The 24601-nt window shown below is 35.7% G+C and overlaps 3 protein-coding genes and 1 long non-coding RNA gene across 4 annotated transcripts; all 4 read left to right on the forward strand.

The window, feature by feature from the left end:
* The first annotated feature begins 10260 nt into the window (after positions 1–10260).
* LOC131644152 (pentatricopeptide repeat-containing protein At3g04760, chloroplastic-like) lies at positions 10261–13025 on the forward strand. Its single transcript, XM_058914572.1, has 2 exons — positions 10261–12378; positions 12891–13025. Exon 1 carries the CDS (start codon positions 10341–10343, stop codon positions 12342–12344), a length of 2004 nt encoding a protein of 667 aa, XP_058770555.1. The 5' UTR covers positions 10261–10340; the 3' UTR covers positions 12345–12378; positions 12891–13025.
* LOC131644153 (lipoyl synthase 1, mitochondrial-like) lies at positions 12351–13804 on the forward strand. Its single transcript, XM_058914573.1, has 2 exons — positions 12351–13249; positions 13503–13804. Exons 1-2 carry the CDS (start codon positions 12767–12769, stop codon positions 13623–13625), a joined length of 606 nt encoding a protein of 201 aa, XP_058770556.1. The 5' UTR covers positions 12351–12766; the 3' UTR covers positions 13626–13804.
* Positions 13805–18450: 4646 nt separating this feature from the next.
* Positions 18451–20189, forward strand: LOC131616565 (uncharacterized). Its single transcript, XR_009288124.1, has 2 exons — positions 18451–19319; positions 20027–20189. It is a non-coding gene; the product is annotated as an uncharacterized LOC131616565 (long non-coding RNA).
* A 1648-nt stretch (positions 20190–21837) lies between these two features.
* On the forward strand, positions 21838–23031 carry LOC131653598 (uncharacterized mitochondrial protein AtMg00810-like). Its single transcript, XM_058923843.1, has one exon. It carries the CDS (start codon positions 21838–21840, stop codon positions 23029–23031), a length of 1194 nt encoding a protein of 397 aa, XP_058779826.1.
* Positions 23032–24601: the final 1570 nt, after the last annotated feature.

Raw genomic sequence — 24601 nt, forward strand, 5'->3', positions numbered from 1 at the left:
GCTATAGCTGCAGAAGTTGAAAAGAAACTGAAGGCTATGAACATAGGTACACAACAGGTGGCTCAAGTCCAACAAGCTCAACCTGTAAGTTGTGAAATTTGCCATGGGCCACACCAAACGGTGTACTGTGTTGCTACTCCCAAGCAGATTGAAGAAATTAAATTCCCGAGGCAAAACAATTCGTATTCTAACACCTATAATCCAGGGTGGAAGAATCATCCAAATTTTGCTTGGAAAGATCAACAACAACAAGGCCCCCAGAAAGCAGAGTGGGAAGTGGCGATTGAAAAATTGGCTGGGCAGTGCTCTCAGTTCCAAGAAGAAACGAGAAACAACCACAGAAACACCACCGCCTCAATTAAAAATCTGGAAGTTCAAGTGGGGCAAATAGCACATCATCTTACTCTACAGGCACAAGGTACTCTTCCGAGCTCAACTGTGAAAAATCCGAAAGACCAAGAGAAGATTAATGCAGTTACAACAAGGATTAAAAAGTTGTCAGAATCGAACTAAGAGAGAGAGGAAATAGATGACCCCATGGTAATAGAGGTGGATCTGGAAATAAGAGAGAATCCAAAAGAACCAGAAGCTGTGGTACCACCGGTTAAGCCATGTGAAGAAAAAAATAAGAAAGACGCTGAACCAGTGATAAAATTACCTTTCCCTTCCAGAGTGACAAAGAAGGGTTCAAGAGAAAAAGACTTTGAGAAGTTTACTGCATTATTCAAAAAGTTAGAGGTAAATCTACCTTTCTTTGAAGCACTTGAGCACATGCCCTTGTATAAAAAGTTTATGAAGGAGGTGTTGGCGAAAAAGAGATCACTAGGAGGAGAACCAAAAATTGCAAATGAGAAGTGTGGTATAGTCTCGTCAGAAAGAAAGATCCCAATCAAGAGGAAAGACCCTGGAGCGGTGGCGATACCGTGCACTATCAAGAATATAGCATTTAAAAAGGTACTCATCGATTCTGGCTCCAATGTGAGTTTAATGCCATTATCCATTTTCAAAAAGCTTGAATTGGGAGAAGTTAGTGAAAGCAAGACAAAGTTACGGTTCGCTGACAACACCGTTAAGAAATCATATGGGGTAGCTGAAGATGTACTATTGGAGGTTGATAAGTTTGTTTTCCCTGTTGACTTCCACATCATGGACATTCCGGAAGACGAAGAAACTCCTATCCTTATGGGGAGACCCTTTTTGTTGACAGGTCGCTGTAATTTCGACATTGAAAAAGGGACACTAACACTGAAATCATTTGACGAAGAAGTAACTTTGAAGATGTTAGGAGTCAAGAGACATAGGGCGGTTGTAAATGATCAAACTTCTGATAGTATGACAGAAAGTGAGGAAAAGAGCAAAAAGTCTAAACAGCTCCAAGAAAAAGTGTCAAGCATAGCCTCTCGGGTGGAACCAACTCATATAGCCATCAAAAATCCTAAGAAGGCTAAAGAAGTCAAGAAGAAGGTGGAAAAGAAAGAGCAAGGTGAGAAGAAGAATGTGGGAAGTGAGTTGAAGATAAAAGTAGTCCATTCTTTTCATCTTCATGAGTTCGGGGTTGCGGACGTGACAAGCAACAAGGTGTGGAAAAGGAAATACCCTCCATAATAAAGGGTAATGGACCGTCGAGCCATGCGACGTTAAACGAAGCGCTTCGTGGGAGGCAACCCACGGTTTTAATAATTAATTTCTCTGTTTGTTTATTTTATTTTCAGGAAATAAAAGAGGACGTCTCTAGTGAAAGCTCGAAAGTGATCATTGGAGTGCAATACCCTCTGTGAGTCACCTCTCTCGAACTCGTTCTGAAACATTGAGGCCAATGTTTAGTTAAAGTTTAGGGGAGGCTCTTCTCTTTGCATTTTATTTTTTTTTATGTTATTTTTATGTTATTGGTATGATGTGAAACCATAAAGTGAATTCTGCCCAAATTTTGACCGAAATTTTAATTTTTGTTGAAGAGTTTTGATCTTAAAGAGCGATCGGGAATAGTATATAGAGATGAAGCAAGGATTGTTTGAGGACAGAAAGTTCGGAATAATGTGACAAGAAGAGGTTTGTTTAAACACCCTTGGTTCCCTAAAAGAGATACGAGTCTAACGTGTAGATTTGCACCATAGTACTTGTCTTCTGAGAAGTACTTCTCGAGTAGTTTATTGATACAGTCTGGCATAATTCAGATTCACTTGCATGATGACTGGTTGAGAAAAAAAAAAGAGATATAAAGTTGGCACCAAATGATGAAAAGGCGGTAAAAGGCAATCGGCTCGCTAAGTTGGGTAACCCTCACCCGGTTATTCAGCCCAAAGGAGTTTGATCCCCAAACGTCGTCCAAAAGGACAATATATAACTGCAAAGTTTGAAAATTTCATCGGTAATAAAAAGTAGCCAATGCTTCTAGTTTGGTGCCAGGAAAAGAAAATAAAAATCCTTGATTCGTCTCATGCAGGTGATGATTATTATAAGAAATGCAGTGCCTTAATATGATTGTCTGAATGAAAGAGGAGGAAAATCGGAAAGAGACTTAAGTGCAAAGCATAGTTGGAGAGGTATCCGAAACGGGAGCTTGAGGCTTAATGTGGTAACAGAAAATCATCGCGTCATGTGAATGCCGAACCAACTGTTTCTTGATCAATACAGACGGATATCTCACGTATGACCACCGGTGTGCCTGGAAGGTCATTAACTCTTGTAATTGTCGCTTGAGGTCAAGCAACGGTTTAAGTTTGGGGGAGTTTGATCAGTGGTTTTCACACATATATTTACCATTGTTTTTAAGTATCTTTAAGTTATATTATCTAGTGTTTTATTTCATTATTTGCCATTTTATGCTTTGGTTGTATGTTTTAATGTTTTCAGACTAATATGGAGAAATCGGAGTAAATCAGTGCAAAACTCGAAGTTTCGAGGAAGTTCAGAAAACATGTTTCAGGAGGCCTGACACGGGTGGCCGTGTTGCTCAACACGGGTCGTGTCAGGAAGAGAGCTGGGAGCGAAGTTTGAGAGAAAGGAAAAACAGGGGTGCAACACGGGTTCCCGTGTTGCTCAACACGGACCGTGTTGCTAAGTCTGGGACCAACCAATAAAAATAAATATGACAGGGAGCCAACACGGGTGCCCGTGTTGCTCAACACGGCCCGTGTTGGGTTTGACGCTGATTTTAGTGATTTTTGTAATTTTGTTCAATGGTTTGCCTGCAAGGGTGTTTTTGGGATTTCCAACCAACTTAAGTGAGTCTGCACTATTTAGGAGGGTTTTCAACATGAATTAGGGATCTTTTTGCCACACGAAGAATTGGAGGATTGAGAAAAGAAACCTATGCAATTGGAGAAGAACAAAGAACTCTCATGAGCGGAAGCCATTGAAGATCAAAGTTCATCATCTCTATTGTAATGTCTTTATTTGATATCTTTGTAATTTCTTTGGATGATATGAGTAGCTAAACCCCCCAATGCTAGGGGGGTGTCCCTGATTAACATTTGTGATGATTTTGAATTCCGAATTTCAATAACATATTTCTCTTTCGTGTTCAATTTAATGGTATAAGGTTTTTAATGCTTTCATCGTCGGACCAACTGGATTGATTTATGACTGACAATTAGGATTGACCTCCATTGTTAGGGTTTTTATACCATTATACTATAGTAGATATCACCTAGGACTAGGGATACCCTATAGTAACCGGATTGTTCTTGATTATAATAATACTTGATTTGATCACTAATTTCGAAGGACTTTGGGATTAGGATTTCAATGTTCAAAGGTTTGCCCACTAAGGACTTAGGAGCAAATACCCTTAAGAACCGATAATTGATAAGTTGAATTTTGTTAATGAAACAAGGGTTCAGAATTGCTACATGTTAATGCACACACCTACCCTGGCATGTTACTCATATTTGGCCAAATCAACCTTTTTAAGTTTATTTGCAATTTAATTCATAATCATAAAAACCAAAACCCCCAAGGCTTTTTGTTTAATTGAATTCCTACTAACTCTATAATATCACGCAGTCCTTGAGATTGATATTCGGGAATTTTCCCTTTATTACTACTGAGGCAAAATAGTACACTTGCTATTTTACCGATCATGAACTCACAAAGTGGCATAATTCTTGTTTTTGCTCTAACTTCTTAACCGTAAATTGTTTTAACGTAAAAGATTAATTAAAACCGATTATCTTCATTGTTCCGAAGCTCTCCTCGCGAACAGTTTTTGAGTTCGGACAATTTTCACCCGATTTTTATGCTACTGTAGCAGTTTCGGATTTTGACTTTTCGGGTGAAACTTGACTGAGTCGACCGCATTTTTTAAATCATTTGCGTGTGTATAGATTCCGATAATTTTGTTAATTCATTCCTGGAAATTTCTAGTGGTGTGTCATTGTTAAATCTTCACTTTTGCAACATGTGCATGTTATGACTTTTTCTAGTAATTGTGTTATTTTGTCATTGATTCACTAAGTTTAGCTTATGCTAACTACGAGTTTTCTTGGCTTGTTTGTAAACTAACTTGTAATAACACTATTAACTTGTAGTTTGTTCTCAAACTCTAAAGCTAACTTTTATTTTTACTCTCATACTAAAAACTTGACACTAACATGGCTTATTGAATTTGGTTATTATTGTTGATGTTAGGCTTCAAATTTGCTCGCTAATTTTTGAACATGAGTTTTGTTAACATTTGTTGATTATTGAGTTGCAATATGACATGAAAATGAACTTTGTTGATATTTCTTGGTGCTTGAATTTTGTGGAACCATATCCATGTTACTTGTTAATCCTTACATCCATTTGTTGAGTTACTTTGATGGTGAAAATTGGTGCATAAACTTGACATAAAATTTGGTACACGAACTTGATATAATGTTGAGAATTTGGTGTTTGGTGCTACTTGAAAATCATGTTTCATGCTAAGTTCAATTTGCCAATTGTTTGCTATGTTGTGCTATATGTCATAAACTTTTTTCCTTGAGTTTATGTATGATTTTAGTGAGTTTTGGGGGCTGTTTTAGTAGCATTATAATGCAGCATTTTTGGCTTGGCATGTGTGTTGCACTTCACTATTTTTGACTAATGAAAAGCATAAAAATTGGAAGTTAAGTGTTGTGTGCTTTGCATATTGTTTAGATGTTGATTTAAGGTGGTAATAGAACTTGTTAGTATGCTAAAACATAACTCTAAGTGTTGTAACTTTCTGTCATGCCTTGCTTTCTCACTTTTCTACCGTATTTTCCAAACGCACGCGTCTTGTCGGCTTTGTTTTAAATCATCATAACTTTCAAACCGCTTTGAGTTTTTGCACTTATGAGTAATATTTCTCAAGTAGAATAATATTTCTGGAGCTGTTGGTGAGGTTTATTTTTGATTTCGGCACCTTTTCTACCGTTTTCGCTACTGCCCCGATCTCGAAAATCGCGCTTCCGAGCCAATTTAATAAATTTTGCCTGCATATTTGAGTTCTTTGGCATGTTTCTAGCTTACCATAGAATTTTGATTTCATTTCGACAAAGTTGGTTTTTAGCGTTTTTACCCGTTTTCGTCGTTTCGGTGTACCTTTTGGCTTGTGAATGTTTGTTTTGGTTTCCATAATACTTGTGTGCATATTTGGTCAGTATTTGTATACCGTTTCATGTCTCTATCTTACTTTTGTTTGATTTATGCTTAAAAAGTGTGTTAAATGTCAAATTTCCGCTTAAAACATGTATATTTTGTTTCTAATTGTGTTTTGCCTACTTATGGGTGTTTGTTGCTTGTTTTGACATTGTTTTGCGTATGCTTTCTTATGTGCGTAGTTGTTGATCCATTTGGTTGTTGGTTCTGTTTTGCCGCATTTTCATTTTCTATTATGTTATTAATTTTCGGTTTAACTTCGTAACGTACTAACGCAATTTCGTTTGAGGTACTTTGTTATCTCTAACTTGTGTGCTAGTATGGAGGCATTTCAAAGGTATCTTCCGGGTGGCGCTTACTCACTCTTGTTCCGCTCTATTTGTGGGACACATTATTATCTCTCCTTGACACACGTTCTCGATCAGGAGACGCGCGCGTTACTTTTATATCTGTATTGTCTAAATTTCATGTTTTCTTGCAGGTGTATAGTACGTTTGTGCTTGACACACATGTCGATGCATGATTTATTTTCGCGGCGCCGATTCTTGTTTGACTACGCGTTTAATCGTTGTGGTGATTGTTTGCCTGTTGCTTTTGCTAGCTCGTTCACGGGATCTATGGTTTTCTTTATTACATTTTGCAACAATTTACGTATCATAATCTGTTTGGTATTGATCTCGTTTTATTTGACCTTTTTCTCGCCTTTTATCGCTTTCACGCAACATTCATAACATGAGAAGTAGGATTAGGCATCTGACATTTGGAAATCCTCTGAGGCGTGTGCCGGGGGTTCTGTTTTTGTCGGTGTGTTTACATTTGTGCTTGCAGAAAGTCCTAACAAGGCTATTGTAAGTCCTCGAGAAGGCAAGCAGAGAGGGTTCGCAATCAACCCCCGCAACTTTCAATCCCCAGGTTGTCCTTATGCTCGCTTTTTGCAAGCTTAGAGCTCTGGACAAGTTCCGAAGATCGTCGAGTCAAAGGCCCAAAACGACTAAGGTGAAGCGGATCCATGCAATCGGACCCCCGCATCGGTTTATCTCTACTCCTCTTTGCCCCGGTAGTACAATACCGCGGTTACATCTCCTCGATCTAATGCTTGGTTGACTCGGGTGATACGCTCCCATTGGCTATGGCGATATCACTTTTCTACTACAAGGCATGCGCCTGTAGGTGTGTGTGCACGAGCCGAGCTTGTTTGTTTGATATTCTTGTTTGCTTTCGCTTTTCCCCATAGGGTGTTAGTTTAGTATAGACTTTCACCCTTTGTATGACAACATAGGTAGCGATCTTTCCCCCTTAGCTTAGATTTCCCTCATGCATCTTTTAAAACACAAATACACTATTTGATTTTCTTTTCTTAAGAGCACGTTATTTCCGCTTCATTCCTAGTTTAAGCCTCCAAAGGTCGAGCAGCAGAGTGTGAATGTAACTGTTCACCTAAAAAACACAAAATTAACAGAAATTAGATAGCCGAGCTACGATACCTCTGATTCCTCAAAAAGGATACGTAGGTAGCGGGTAGGGCTCGTGCGAGTACAACACTTTCTTTTCCCTATATTTTGCATGCATACTAGTTCAGCTTTAGGCGTTGACTTTTTACACACCTATAGATTAGACAACAAGCATGGATCCCGTCGAGTACGACAGACATGAGGGGTGCTAGCACCTTCCCCTCACGTAACCGAATCCCTTACCCTCTTCTCTGGTCGTGAGACCACTGCACCTTGTTTCGTGGTTAGCCGAGATTCCCTTAGTTTTAGGATAAATATGTTAGTGGCGACTCTATTGATTTTCGTGGTAGCGACAATCACCAGCCAGCGTATTACAAATTCGGAAACAAATTAACGATTCAACAACTTCACAATTATCTCATCCACTGGAGGAACACGAACGATAAAAGCAACCCTATCGCCTCCGTTGATCTTCCTGCTCCTAACAAAATCATGCCAACCACGGCCTACAAACCTTTCAACACGCACATTTTACTTGACGTAGTGCAACTGGAAGTTACAAGGGACCCCGTTATCTACATAAACAAACTTGGTCCTCCTAGGGCCGTATAGGAAACATCTCTTGACAACTCTTTAAGGAATATTCTTCCAAACACAGAAACCCAAATCAGTAATTGTAATGCAATCTACCCATGTATTATGGCCTATGTATACATTAGAAATAAGGAAAATTAATACTTACCAGAAGTTTTCTCCTTTCAATCATTGTTGCGGGTATCTTCATTTTCTATACAACAACAGTTGGACGAACTATGGAGTCCTCATCAGTTACTTCCTCCCTGCAACTGTCACCCTCGGAACTGTATTCAAATAATCCAACAACAATTCATCCCTAATATCTCATTTCTCATATATATATATATATATATATATATATATATATATATATATATATATATATATATATATATATATATATATATATATATATATATATATATATATATATATATATATATATATATATATATATATATATATATATATATATATATATATATATATATATATATATATGTATCGAAAATTATCAAATAAACCTGCCATTTGCCTCATTGACTACTCAAATTTAAAATAGACCAATTGCAAATCATTTGTAAATATTTTTTTCATACATAACATGTATGAAATAACCAACAGTATAAACACAATCCACCATATGACTCAACCCCTCTACACATTACCTCTAACAATACCTCAAACTACATAACTAGGTACATTTGCATAAATTATCTAACACAATTACAGCTATGCATTATGTGCGAACCTAACAAGAGCAATGCGCTGCTGAACATACCTTTACTTCGTTGTCTGAGTTTGTATTCCCGTCACCAAGCATTTCTGGATTCTCAACATGAAATACTGAATCGTCGCATACTTCAACTTCGACGACACCTTCACACATTGCATCATCGTCTTCTTCAACTTCCGCAACCTCCACGTCCTCTACCCCAGTTCGATTTTCTTCATTACTATCACCCTATGTTTCTTCTTTGATTACTTCTCCAACCATTCTGCAAATTAAAATTCTTTGATTACTTCTCCAACCATTCTGCAAATTAAAACAAACATTAACTAAGGGGTATTAAACATTATACATGCAACTAATCTACAGTTTCAAAACGATAACACCGATTTCCAAACACCTTCCATTTTCCGCCATGGTTGAGTCAGCTGGGTTTGTAGAAATTGTAGCTCAAAGGACAAAATCGGTTCTTTTTGGAACCCTAATTGGACTTCTATATTTTCTGATAGTGTATTAACCAACATATCTTTTAAATTGGACCGGGTCTAATAGTTTGGCCCCTTAAATTAAATCTTAATTTCTCCAATATATTTTATGTTTTTAATAAAATAATAATTTTATATATTCTTATTTATAAATTACATAACCATATCTTAATTAACTCTATTTTTTTTTACAATCCACTATACTTTGTTTTTTTTTCCAACATTATACTCGTATGTTCGTATTAGGGGTGCTCGCGGTGCGGTTTGGGCGGTCTTGACGAAAAAAATCATCCGAACCGCAAAAGAAAAAATAGTGCGGTTTGGTTTGGTTCGGTTGACTTTAAAAAAAATCCGAACCAAACCAAACCAAACTAATGCGGTTTGGTTTGGTTTGGTTGGTTCGGTTTTTTACAAATATTTTATTGAGCCATACATACACATATATATATATATATATATATATATATATATATATATATATATATATGACAACATAATTTTATATTTAGACATTCATACACTAACAAATAACAACAAAACTCGTCATATTTTGACAACAATTTTTCATGTAATATGTAAAAATTAAATTAGACAAAAGTGGAATATTAAACATAAAATAATAGCATAAAACAATATAAAATTATTATAATGAAACAAAAAAATAGAAGAGACGAAAGATTAGTGAAGGTGAAAATGAAAGAAAAAAAGTGTTGAGAGATTAGAGAAGAAGATGTGCGATAAAAATGAAACTGAAATACGGAACATTTACATAAAAATGAGAAGGTGAAAAAGAAAGCATATAGGAGAGTAAAAATTATAGAAGAAGAGAGAAGATGTATGTGCCAAAGAAGGTGAAATAATGTTATTAGAGATTTGAGAAGATCGGACTGAAATTATATGCGTAGGGATGAGAAAATTGTTCGTATTCATAAGGCTAATGTATAATAGGTTTAATTTTGGGTTGAATGTGAGTTAAGTAAAATTTAGGTTGCAACATAATGCGGTTTGATTCGGTTTGGTTCGGTTTACAAAATACAAACCGCAAACCGAACCGAACCGTGCGGTTTTGTTAAAAAATGACCCAAACTAATCCGAACCAAATGCGGTTTTTTGCGGTTTCGGTTTGGTTTGGTTTGGTTTGCGGTTTTCTATTGGGTTGGTTTGGTTTTGAGCACCCCTAGTTCGTATGTTAAGAAACTTTAGTGTTACACCTATATTTATTTTCTCAAAATTTTGAAAATAAATATGTATTCTTCAAAATTTACACATTCATGATAAAGTGTTGTTTTAACAAAAAAAAAACTCTTACATAAATTATATATAATAAATCCAAATCCAATCCAATCAGACCACTGGTTTCCACTAGTTAGAGGATAAAGTAAAAATGAAAAAATATAATAAACTAAACTAATAATTAAGGTCTCAATTCATTTGTGTTGGATTTCAAAGCTCAGTTTCCCTTTATCCATTCTGAGACACTTCCAAACTCAACCCATGAATCTCCAACTACAACCGCAACAACCACCGACAGATTCATCGTCCTTATCAATGACAACATTTTCAACCCAATTCCTGTCACACACTCTTAATTTCAGAAACCATCCAAACCACACTTCTCGCCATTCATACCCAAACTTCGTCACTTCCTCAACCCCACTTCTAAACGAAGGCAACGCCAACATCCGAAGAACAAGAATCAACCAAGCACAAATCAGGGTCAATGAAACAAGGCCCAAACTTGATCAAAATTACGATTTAATGAAAGCTCTCGACAGGTCATGCAAATCAGGTAAGTACGATGAGTCTCTCTACTCGCTTCAGCAAATGGTTAATAGGGGTTATAATCCTGATGTTGTTCTCTGCACAAAATTGATTAAGGGTTTTTTCAATTCTAAGAAAATCGAGAAAGCTATTCAGGTTTTGGAGATTTTGGAGAAGCACGGTGAGCCTGATGTTTTTGCTTATACTGCTGTTATAAACGGGTTTTGTAAATCTGATAGAGATGATGCTGCCAATAAGGTGCTTGATAGAATGAAAAAGAGAGGTTTGGCTCCTAATGTTGTTACTTATAATATTCTTATTGGGAATCTTTGTGGGAGGGGTAAACTTGATTTGGCTTTGAGGGTTATGGATCAGTTGTTGAAAGATAATTGTAGGCCAACTGTTGTAACTTATACTATTTTGATTAAAGCAACTATTATTGAAGCTGGTATTGATAAAGCTATGAAGCTTTTGGATGAGATGTTGTCGAGAGGGTTTCGACCTAATACATATACTTATAATATTCTGTTGAAGAGTCTTTTGAATGAAGGGAAATGGGAAGCGGGGAAGAGTTTGATGTCGGATATGTTGGATAAAGGTTGTGAGCCAAGTTCTGTGACATACAACACATTGATTGGCTCGCTTTGTCGTGCTGGTAAAATTGGCGAGGCTGAGAATGTATTGAAGAATATGAAGAAGACAGGTTTGGCTCCTGATGTTGTTACTTATAATATTCTTATTGGGAATCTTTGTGGGAGGGGTAAACTTGATTTGGCTTTGAGGGTTATGGATCAGTTGTTGAAAGATAATTGTAGGCCAACTGTTGTAACTTATACTATTTTGATCAAAGCAACTATTATTGAAGGTGGTATTGATAAAGCTATGAAGCTTTTGGATGAGATGTCGTCGAGAGGGATTCGACCTAATACATATACTTATACTATTCTGTTGAAGAGTCTTTTGAATGAAGGGAAATGGGAAGCAGGGAAGAGTTTGATATCGGATATGTCGGATAAAGGTTGTGAGCCGAATTCTGTGACATACAACACGTTGATTTCTGCTTTTTGCAAAGAAGGAAAAGTAAATTTGGCTATAGAGTGTTTGGATAACATGATATCAGATGGTCGTTTGCCTGATATTGTTTGCTATAGCTCGATTTTGGCTTCTCTGTGTAGCAGTGGACAAGTTGGTGAGGCTTTGAACATCTTTGAGAAGCGCGGTAAAGTGGGTTGTCCTCCAAATGCAAGTTCTTATCATATATTGTTTGTTGCATTGTGGAACAGCGGCAATAAAATTAGAGCGTTACGGATGATTCTGGAGATGTTAAGCAAAGGCATTGATCCTGATGAGTTCACCTATAATTCACTTATTTCTTGCTTGTGCAGAGATGGGTTGGTGGATCAGGCAATTGAGTTGCTGGTTGACATGATGGAGAGTCACAAGTTTCAGCCTACTGTTATTAGTTACAATGCTGTTATTCGTGTATTGTGCAAGGTGCAAAGAGTCATAGATGCTATTGAGGTGCTTGCTGCTATGAATCAGAGAGGATGCTTGCCAAATGAAACAACCTACTTATTGTTGATTCAAGGGATTGGTTTTGGAGGATGGCGAAATGACGCGATGGAGTTGGCTAACTCACTTGTTAACATGGATGCTATATCGGAAGATTCATTCAAACGTTGGAACAAAACGTTTCATGCGATTGATGCGCACAAAGAGCTTGCAGTATCTGAATGAACTAACTTCATGGGCATAAAATTGATTTATTCAGGTCTTCTCAATAAGATTTTTTGTTCAATTCAATTAATGAATACCAACTTATTTCTTGCTCCCAATTTGTTTGTTGTTCAAAGGTTTTTGAAGTTTACACAAATATCATTCTTGTAATCGTTTTTCAGTTGAGTAAAAGTTAGTTCTAACTTTCCCTCTCTTCTTCCATCTTCATCTTGTTCATCTTATTCCGCTGAGCACCAACAATTTTTCATAGTGTGAAAAAAAATAATACTATCCTTGGATAATCATCCGCTAGCACTTTATTACGTGTTTTAACTGATATCTTTCCCAACACTAATTGGGGTTCAAAGGCTCTGCAACTACTCCTAAAACCCATTGAAGAAGTTGTTTGTAGAATATTTTGTTAGGTAGGCACAAATTATATCATGATAAATGAGCATCTATATGGTTTTCAATTAGAGCTGGTGAAGCATGAATGTGAAAGGAAAGACTATCATCACATGCACATTTATCCTTGTGATGATTATTGTGCTGATTTTGTTGCACCAGTTCCTGACTTTCAAGGAAATGCTGAATGGGTAGAGAAAGTTTCCAAATCAGGACTAGATGTCTTTGCACACAATATCGAGACAGTTGAAGAGCTTCAAAGTGCTGTGCGGGATCATCGGGCTAATTTTAAGCAGTCTTTGGATTTCGCCCCTACGGGGACCCTCACCAAGACTTCAATAATATTAGGTTGTGGGGAAACACCTGACCAGATTGTAAAGGCAATGGAGAAAGTGAGAGTTGCAGGTGTTGATGTGATGACATTTGGTCAGTATATGAGACCCTCAAAGCGCCATATGCCAGTATCAGAATATATCACCCACGAGGCCTTTGAGAAGTATCAGACTCTTGGCATGGAAATGGTATGTCTAAATCATTTATTTCTGTGGTTCTGCTTAGTTGTACTTTATTTGTTTGTAGATGAGAGGAATGTATTCTGCTGAACAAGAAATAATTGCTATTAGCATCCAAAGTTGTCATAGTTTTGTTGCATCCTGCATCATGTTGATTTTTAGAAAAGCTCGAATATATTAAATATTTCTTGGAGCAGTAATTATAACTTGATCATGTAGTATGAATGATTGACTAATTCTACTTTGTATTTGTATGTGATAGGGATTTCGATATGTGGCATCTGGGCCCATGGTAAGGTCATCATATAAAGCAGGTGAATTCTATATTAAATCCATGATTGAATCGGATCGAGCCGCATCCTCCTCAAAGCTGAGTACCTGTTGATCCATTATTTTTTGTTTCATTTTTGTTATTTACACTCTACTGTGCATTATGTATAAGAAGAGGCGCAGGCTAACTTTATATTGTTGACTCCTATACTGCATGTAATCTATCATTAAAAGTGCATTAAACCATCAATGAGTGGACAAATATATTTGGAAAATGCAAATCTTAAAAGTTAATTTGTGTTCTCATCTACCTGAACTCATTTTGTTCTCCTTAATCCATGCAATTTATACTTAGTATTGTACCTATCAAAAGTATTTAGTTTGAAGCTATTATTTGAAAAATAATGTAAAATTGTTGCTTTTGGAATGATTAAACTGAAGTGTTAGAGTTGGCTATTTCAGAAGACCGTTTCATGTGTGGGATGTGCACAAAGAATTGATTTATCCAGGTCTTCTCAATAAGATTGTTGTTCCATTCAATTTAATGAATACCAACTTAACGCAATTTGTTTAGTGTTAACAGTTTTTTTTTTTTTTTTCAATTCAATTTTATATTATGAATAGTAACTTTTATTTCTCCAAGTATTTCAACTCTTCTCAATTTATCATTCCTTTTTTAAAGTCTCCCTATCTCTTTTTCTTTATACTCCCGGTCTAAACCATAAGATTGTTGAAAAGAAGAGTTTGTAAAGAAAGCTTATGTCTCTCAGCAACAAAACATTGTCTTTGACGTAGTTTTAAAATTGACACTATTTCGACCGCCCGGATCGGTTAGACCGTAAATCAAAGGGTAGAACGATCCGGTATGGTCTTTAGATCATTGTTGCAATTGATCTGATAAAAATTGGTGTGATCTGGCGGATTTACTGGTCAGACTAACCAACCGGTGGATTTCTTGATCCGCAAGCTGATTTCTTTATATTTATTATTTTTTAAATTAACTATAATTTTGGTTCTTATTTTCATTTTCTTAAACTTTGTTGCCTTTATTTTAAAATTCAGTTTTATTAATATTTATAATTATGTAAATTATTTATAATAATTAAATAATATAAAAATTATAAAAATGAAAATTGTCGAAACTTTTAACAAAAAGAACCATTCATACGAATTTAACAATGATAATTAAATTTACACGTTATTAATAAATTATCGAACATATTATTCTTCTAAACAATTAATTAGATTATAAACTCTGATAAATGTGATTCAAAACTATTATAGTAGAACAATTTAGTAAAACCTAAACTAATTAGCAGTAGAAAGTAAGAATTGAAGTTGGTTAAACTATTAAGGTTATGTTTGGGAGTTTAGAGGGAAAAACTTTCGAAAACGAATTTTTTTTAAAAATATAAAAAAAAAATTGACAATTTTTGTAAGTAAAATTTTTATGTTTTAGATTTTGATATCATGATTTTCAGAGTGTTCTAATTTCTATAATAAACAGTAAAAACGTACCCGAATTTATATCGGTGTTTCTTGATTGCAATTGTTCTCTCCTCTCTTCCTTCTTTCTTATGTGTATCTTTGATGATGAAGATACTTTTATGTATTTGTGAGAAATGAGAAGGAATGAGAAAAGTTAGTGTTTCTTGTCTAAATGTGTCCTTTTATAGACACTTCTTTCCAATAGTCACATTCTATCTCAATAGTTATGTCCCAACAGTCATGTCCCAACTGTCATGAAGAGAGAAGAGAGATTTGTATTTTGAATTTTAAAATAAAATCCCTTTGGCTTAATTACCAATTAAAACCCAAACAATCATCACATTTAGGTATCTTTATTTAAAGTCAAATTTTATTTACATGAGTCACACCTAATTAATTAATAAATTAATATTAATCCAACAATCTCCCACTTGACTAACTTGATGTTTCAATCTTATACCATAATTGTGCACCATTCATTGAAAGCACCAAGTCATTACTTTAATGAATTAAAATAATCGGATCTTGGCGGTCACAAATTATTCATCAACTTGATTCCTTCCATGTATCACAAATCAATTCAATTCAATAACTTTAGGGGATACAATAATGTGTCTTTCATGTCTTTTCAAAGACACTCTAGTCATCACAAATTAACAATAACATCTATAACATCACGTGGATAACAAACTAAGTAGAAATACAACCTTAATTGAATTCACAAGTGTCATACAATACGAACATTAAACTATACATGTTTATATATCAAATGTTAACAAGGACTTTTACATAATGTCCATCCTTTCTACATGGCCAACGAATGTCTTAGGCGGTAAACTTTTAGTTAACGGATCCGCTATCATTAAATCTGTACCAATATGTTCAAATGACACATTTTGTTTATGCACTTCTTCTTTCACTAATAAGTACTTCAATTTTATGTGTTTAGTGTTAACGATGTGACAGATCTAGAAGGGGGGTTGAATAGATCTCTTGTTTTACTTTTTGCGCTTTTTAAATTTTAAGCGAAAGCTTTCCGGATTTTGAAATCGTCTACAAACAATCCTTTATTGAAAAGACCAGATATGCTAAACCGAAGTGATGAAAAAATGAATCAACACTTTATTTTATCAATTGACTTACTTGTGTCACTTTAGAATATTACTACCAATGATTTATATTAAAGTAACAACAATAATTTGTGTGTGTGTAATTTTGTCAAACACTTGGTGTGCAAAATTCACCAAATTCTAACAGCTCACACTGACACAAATTATGCTAAAAGAAAGTAAAGTGCAATAAGAAAAAGTAACACGCGATTTGTTTACAAGAGAAGAAATGTTACCAACAACCAACTACAAATGCAGTAAATTGAAACAATGTTCTTCTCTTCCCTTGATTCGAACTGAACCAAGTGTGCCACCGATCTTTGATAAACCTCCGGTTGTAGCTACCTTGTTGAGAACCCAATTCGATTCTCAAACCCTCTACTCGGTTGATTAAATCCCAAGATCGTGACCCCGATTCTTCCTTCTCTATCCTCCGATTGTTGCTACCTTGTTGAGCAAACCCCTGATTCCTCAATCCCTTAAGCACGACTGAATATTGATGAAGCGAAGAATCCTCAAAAGCCCCTAAATTCCAATGATCTTGGAGGATAAAACCCTCAGATTTTATTCAAGAAAAACCCACAATCTCTTAACCCGAACAAGAACTCAATCTACCGTTGGATGTTATCAACACATGCTCTTCACCTTGATCGACAAAAATTATTATGTGTAGTTGTCAATGGATGAATGAGAGGTTGAAGATGATAAGAGCCTTGTGTATCTATTTCACTTTTCTTGTTCTTCTCTAAATTAAATAACCAATCAAACTTATATATGTTATCCAAAGCCAAAGCAACAAGTGAAAAACAAAATTCTGGTTTTCTGAGCGACATGTCGACCTGAGCATCTGAGGGGGTCGACCTGAGCATACCCGAGACTGTTATGAGAGAAAATATGCAAGCTACGCGTCGACCTATGGGTCGACTTGAGAAAACCCGAGGCTTTCCCAAAGTTGCATGCATCGACCTAAACAGGGCCATGCGTCGACCTACGTTTTGAAATTTTTATTTCCAGGATGCGTCGACCTATGGGTCGACCTGAGCAAACTCGAGGCTGCACCAAAAAACCATGAGTCGATCTGAACAATCTATAGGTCGACCTGAGCTTCTGAAACATCGAAAAATGCCCATTTTTATAATCATGAGTCGACCTGAACATTCTATAGGTCGACCTATGCACTTGACACTTCCAAACTCAAAATACACATTTTGACATAATTGAAACACTTCATTGCCCTCACATACTCCCCCTTTTTGATGATGACAAAACTTGTCTCAAAGCATGAATCTTATGGCAATAAACGGAACAACTCAAAGGCTCATAGAGAGAAGTCTCCCCCTATCTTGGTTTACTCCCTTAATCTCCCCCTATCTTGGTGCACTCCCTTGTGTTGCATTTTGTTTCGGCTTTTCATGTCTTTGCTTAATTTCCATTTTCTTTTCCCCCTTTGACAACATCAAAAAGAGATAAATCCATATTTTATAAAGTATATCATACAAGTTAACATATGGTTAGATCATTATCTACTTTGCAATCAATAACTCTAACAAACAATCACATATAGAGATGTTAGAGAAAATCATATAAAGGAAATAACATAAATAAACACAAACATAGTTTGATTGCACTCATGGTGTTCAACTTACAACGAACACAAAGTAAGCAATAAGAGGAAGTAAAATACCAACGAATAAGCTAAAATTCATGATGCAACATAGATTAAAGCTTAAGCATGTATTACACATCAAAAAGGATAAAGAGAGCATACATTACAGAAATTAAGTAGACAAATTTCAAGTTTACCATTTTGAAGAGTCAAGAGAGAAAATTTGAGTTAGAACGATATTACCTCTTTGATGGGAGATGAAACTTTGCCCTCACGCTCACATTGATACACAATATTTTGGAGGCATTGATGAAGTTGTCATCCATTCAATAAAATATGATATAGATGTCTCAATTAGTGGCTCGAGTTTCAAGTTTAAGCTTGTGGAAGACACCTAAAGCCCTTTGAGAAAAAAGAATTCCTCATATTTGGAAGTTTCCTCGAGTGATCAATCGGGGGAGTCCTGGTTTGAAGATGATAAAGACCTTGCCGAAGTTGAAGTTTAGGGCTGGACAAGAACCCGAAAACCGGCTCAACCCGCATCAACCGTTGGCAAAAAGACAAATTGAGCCGGATGTACTAGGATTGGAGGTTTTGTGAGCCCAATAAGAGGTTTTGTATGGGTTCAATAGGGTTCAACAAATTGAAACCGTGGGTATCCATACCCGCCCGACAGTAAAGATATTCTCCTTTAAACACATCATTTTTGTTATCAATACCTTACTAATTTCATTTGTTAACCCTAACATTTTAGAATTTCATTATCTCTCCCTTCTCTTCATGTTATGAACTCATAACCCTAAATACAAAACACCATCTATTTTGCGCCGCCATAGAATAGGGTTTCTATTCAGAAGATACGTTCTTCACACACGGGCAACTACCATTTTCGTTTTCATTTTGAATCAAGCGTTTGTTTATTTTCGTTATGAATCAAGTTTTTCTTGTTCTATTTCTCTTTTATATTGTTTTGATTTGGGTATAATGTTTAAATTGCAGACGGTGGGTGAAGAGAAACCATATAGTAGAGAAACAAAATAGATTTCTGACACAGTGAGGGTTCCAAAATTGTGAATGTGAATGGGTGTAATGTTTAAATTGAAGATTTCCACTGTTCTTCACTTATACCTAGAGCTGATGCTCATGGGTATAATGTTCAATTATGGGGGATGGATTTCTAACACAGTGACTGTCTGTTTCTAGTTTTATTTCTTCGTTTTTAAGTTTTCTAATGTTCAATGAAAGTGTTTTGTGTGTGCTTGGTTGTGGATTCTTTGGGGTTGTATGTTGTTTGATTGGTTGTGTATGAATTGGGATGATTTTAATTTTTAACTATATGCAAACATGTTTTTGAATATGATTTCAAACTGAATTTCAAAGTGTGTCATGGTTGCTTGGTTGTGTATCAATTGGGATTGTATGTTATATGATTGGTAGTTTATGAATTGGGATGGTTTTAACTGTATTCAATTTTTTTTTCAATATGATTCGAAACTGAATTTTATAGTTTCTGATAGTTAAATTGTTCTGCAGGTAACTGGTGTAAAAGTATGATCATTCAAAGCGCGCTTGGGACTGCAGATCCCACAACATTGAGCCAATATAGGTGGATTTCATCAACTGAATTCCTTATCCTCACTTATTAACTTGTTTATTACATGCAATGCACCCAATTTCTTTATGCTGGATTATTAAACAGGAATTATAAATGATGTGCAAGTTATTGACACATTTACTAACAGAGTGATGTCTATTTGTTTAACAAAAACTGAAATTATCGGAGAAAGTGTTGATGAAACTGTTCAAACATTTGATATTCGTATCATCATATTTGTTACATTATATATAAAAAGAGTGATTAAAACATGATCATATTGAATTTATTCAACTCATGTTTGATTATTGTCTGCTATCATAAGTCACTCCCTGCACCACAACAAATGCACTGTCATTTTAGGAATCACAGTTTAATATCCATTTGATATTGTAGTTTTGTTTAATTTAGACATTGATTCTCATGAAAGATAATAGTTTGACGATACACATGATTCGAGTTTATTCTCTAGCTTATGTGGTAGATAACATGGTTTTATAATAGGACATTTGAAAACAGTATACTATATTAAAATTACATTTTGCTCCACGACTTGGTATGCCATATGTTAATAGTTTAATTCATATATTTTGGTTTTGCTAATTTACTATCATTATATAATAAAAAAAAATCATCTCAATAGGTGTCAGTGCCCAACATCAAAGGAAAAATGCTAATCTCTCAATTATTTTATAACATTTTTGTGTTGTATCTTCTAGGTACAGAGATATGATCAACAAAGCAGGATATCATGTAGATGCTGATACAAATGATAGGAAGATTCAGAAGCTAATACATGACAACTTAAATGATAATGTTGTAGTAATTTTAAGTCTTTGGTCATGTGAATAACTATTGCCAAATAGTGATTAGTTTGTCAAACACCAACTTATATAAATTTATCAGTATGTGTTAAATTAGTACTTAATCAGTATGTATTAAATTAACTTAAATATTTTCCAGTCTAAATATTGGATCAGTCCATTAATCCAAAATACCTGTCCGCATTAACCCAAACCCATCGAAACCGACTCTCGAATTGGGCGAAAATGGGTCTGTTATTACTACCCGCGGGTTAGGCTAGTCGGAGTGGATGCTGGAGTTGATTATATTATTGGGGAAGGTGTAAGTTACTCAAAAGGGGGCATTCCTTTGTGAAAAGTCAAACAGTTGTCAATCAAATTAGGCACAACCTGTTGTCAAAAGGAATGAAAAAAATCCTAGATTTTTATTTCATGAAAAAAATCCTAGATTTTTATTTCATCAACTAAAGGTTATTCATATGAGATCAAATCATTCCGGTCCTAGAGATATGCCTTTCCATGCTTAGTTGGATGCTGGAAAGGAGGTTGGTATCCCTGAGTCAACCATTTTGGGGATCCCTCATTTCACATATTTTGGAACGTGCTAGTACTGATCCTTTGGCCCCACAAGGGAACTTGGGTAAATGGGTCGCTGGACTCACCAACTATTTTGGCCCACCCCAAGCGAAAGTACAAACCTTTTTTGGGGAATTAGGTTCTCCCTCGAAGAAGCCAACATATACCTCTCCCTCATTGTCACCCTCATTTGTTAAGCAATCTTTTTTTGCCTCTTTTGTTCGATCTAAATCTTTAAATCTGATGGCTTCAGAAATGATCTAGAAATGATTTGCCAATTTGTCTGCAAATGGTAGATTTTCTGGAGGAACAACAATCTGTTGTGACTCAATTTTTGGTCGAGATGTTACTTAGGAAAACTCTATATTTTGGGAAATAAATATATGATGGTGGATACAAAGATTTGGAAGAAAGCTTATGAGTTAGGGATTAAGGGAGAATACGAAGATCGCTTACATGTAGAAGAAATTAAGGTTACTTAATGAATTTACTCTCTTATAACATTAGGGGGAGTGGAAGCTTGTTCAAGCATAAAGCACTGAATAAACTGATAGCTTCTAGCCATATATGCATGTTACAAAAACAAATTTTTTTGGTTCTTCATGAATCCTTAGTTCATTCGCTATGAGGGCGCAAGGATATCTGTTGGCCGGGTTAAATCTTTGCACTCAGAGCTATCATCCTCAGGTACTCCTTATCCCATTTCATCTTTCCATTCTTTTGATCACTTATCTTCTCTTCAAAAGACCTTTGCTATGAACATCACAAAAAGCATTGAGCCTAACACATACAAAGAAGGTTGTCATCATGAGTGCTGGATACAAGCTATGAAAGATGAATTAGCAGCCCTAAACAACAACAACACTTGGACGAATGTTCCAAAACCACCTCATGTTAAACCTATTGGCAGCAGATGGGTTTACAAGATAAAGCACAAAGCTGATGGTTCTATTGAGAGATATAAAGCCATGCTTGTAGCCAAAGGCTATAATCAAATAGAGGGCCTTGATTACTTTGATACATTCTCTCCCATGGCAAAGTTAACCACAGTCAGATTGCTAATTGCATTGGCATCTATGAAAAACTAGCATATCCATCAAATGGACGTTAACAATGTCTTCTTGCATGGTGACTTGTAAGAAGAGGTTTACATGGATATTCCTGATGGTGTTGAAGCTGCTCCTGATCAGGTCTGTAAACTCCAAAAGAGCTTATATGGCTTGAAACAAGCCAGTAGAAAGTGGTACGAAAAACTGACTCATCTTCTCATCCAGCAAGGCTACTCTCAATCTACCTCAGATTATTCTCTTTTTACTCTCAAGAATGATGGTGATTTTACTGCTCTCCTTGTGTATGTCGATGACATAATCATAACAGGCAATTCTCTGACTGAATTCTCTAGAATCAAAGCCATATTAGATGTCAATTTTAAGATTAAAGATCTAGGAATTCTCAAGTATTTTCTCGGATTGGAAGTTGCCCATTCTAAAAATGGCATTTGTATTTCCCAAAGAAAATACTGCTTAGATCTTCTTGCATCATCGGGGCTTCTGGGATCAAAACCTGCCAATACTCCTCTTGATCCATCTACAAACCTTCATCAAGATGACAGTCCTCCCTTTGAAGATATTTCCACATATAGAAGGATCATTGGGAAACTTCTGTATTTAAACACTACAAGACCCGATATTTCCTTAGCTACACAACAACTCAGTCAGTTTCTAAATTCACCTACTATTACTCATTTCAAAGGAGCTTGTAGGGTGATAAGATACTTGAAACAAAATCCTGGAAAAGGCATTTTGTTCCCTAGAAATTCAAACATCCAAATCCAAGGATATGTGGATGCTGACTGGGCAGGATGTCATGATTCAAGAAGATCTACTACATGCTTCATCTTCTTCCTAGGAGATTCCCTTGTATCATGGCGTGCAAAGAAGCAAGCTACCATTTCAAGATCTTCTTCTGAAGCAGAGTACCGTGCCTTGTCTACAGCAGCTTGTGAACTACAATGGCTCCTTTATCTTTTAAAGGATTTAGATATTACATGTGACAAGCAGCCAGCACTGTACTGTGACTCTCAAAGTGCTATTCACATAGCATCTAATCCAGTGTTTCACGAGAGGACAAAACATCTAGAAATAGATTGTCATTTTGTTCGAGAAAAGGTGCAAAAGAATGTTCTTATGCTCATGCCAATATCCACTCAAGAACAGCTCGCTGATTTTTTAACAAAGGCTCTTGCTCCACCAAAGTTTAGAGATTTCATAGCCAAGCTTGGTATGATTGACATATATCATAGTCAAGCTTGTGGGAGAGTGTTGAGAGATGAAGTAAAGAACTGAAGCTCACGTGCAGTTTGCTGTGTTGGTTAGCTTTAGGTTAGTTAGTTAGTTTTGCATGGTGTAACTAACGTAACCATTTTCTGTTAATCATTGCATGCATGCTGGTGCATGATAGATAGAGTACATACTTCTCTCTCCATATATAAGTAACATTGCTGTATTGTAACAGTTCAAGTGATCAAGCAAATATTTTCCTTTCACTTCTTCTTCTACCTTTATTTTTTCTCCATTGTTGTTTCATGGAGCTTTAGCTTTCTCAACAGGAGGTTTATTCATTATGTATATGGAAATCATGTTTATTCAACGCATCATTTATTTTTGAAGGAGAGGGATTTGTATGGATTCATTTGAATTGAAGGTTTCAGTTAATTATTTGGTAAATATCTATTCTTCATGTAATATCACAAAAAAGAGGAAATTATGGGAGAATCAGATTAGATTACAAGTTCAATTTCCTATTGGTGGATAGCTCTTAAAAGGATATTTTAATTCATCAAGTTCAGATACAAAAGGAAAGGTGATAGTTCTTACTCAAACTCTTCGGAGATGAATGAATTTGTTGTTTTTATTTCAGAATTGGAGTTGATTGATATCCCAGCCGCAATTAACAAGTTTTCTTGGTTTAACTCACCAGGTTCTTCGTTTAGTAGGTTGGATCATTTCTTATTGTCTAAAAGTTTTATTGATAAATGGTGTTTGAAAGGTCAGATTGTTGGTAACAGGGAATTCTTAGACCATTGTCCAATTTGGATTCGGGCTAACTATCCAAACTAGGGTCCCAAACGGTTCAAATATTTCTCAGGGTGGTTAAAGCACCCTAATTTTCAGTCAGTTGTGGAAAAAATCTAGACTAGTCCTAGTATTCAGGGTAAAAAGCACTTTGTTTTCCAAGATAATCTAAAGTGGTTGAAAGAGAGATTGAAGATAGGGAACTTTTAGGTTTTTGGGGAAATTAATCTTGACTTAGAAAAATTTGTTAGAGATCTAAACGTCCTCGACCAAAGTGTGGCTGCTGATCCTGATTTGGCTCAACAAGCTTTAGTTGTTAGAAGGCGGGAAGATTAGAATTTTGTTGGGCGTAGATTGCATATGTGTGAATTGATGTTAAAACATAAATCAAGAAGTAAATGGCTGAAGGAGGGTGATACAAACTTAAGTTTTTTCACTCCTTTATGAAGAGTAGGTATCGTTGTAATGGTATTATGGTTCTAAAATACGGTGAAGACTTGATCGGAGATGTTGAAGGAATTTAGTCTCTTGCTCTTAACCATTTTATAAGTCATTTCCAAAAGCGGATACATTCGAGGGTGGTGCTAGATGGGGTTGCTTTTAAACATCTTAATCAGTAAGATAATGATTTTCTCAAGGCTTATTTTTCTCTAGCTGAAATCAAATGGGTGATTTGGTTTGCTTTAGGGGACAAAAGTCTGGGTCTAGACAAATTCAATATGACCTTTTATAGAATGTGTTGGGACATTGTCAAGTCAGATTTACTAGTTTGTGTAAATGAATTTTATGAGCACTCCCACCTCCGTAAGGCTATTACTGCATAATTTATTGCCCTGGACCC

Source organism: Vicia villosa, linkage group LG1, assembly GCF_029867415.1.
Source record: "Vicia villosa cultivar HV-30 ecotype Madison, WI linkage group LG1, Vvil1.0, whole genome shotgun sequence".
NCBI classification, from domain to species: domain Eukaryota; kingdom Viridiplantae; phylum Streptophyta; class Magnoliopsida; order Fabales; family Fabaceae; genus Vicia; species Vicia villosa.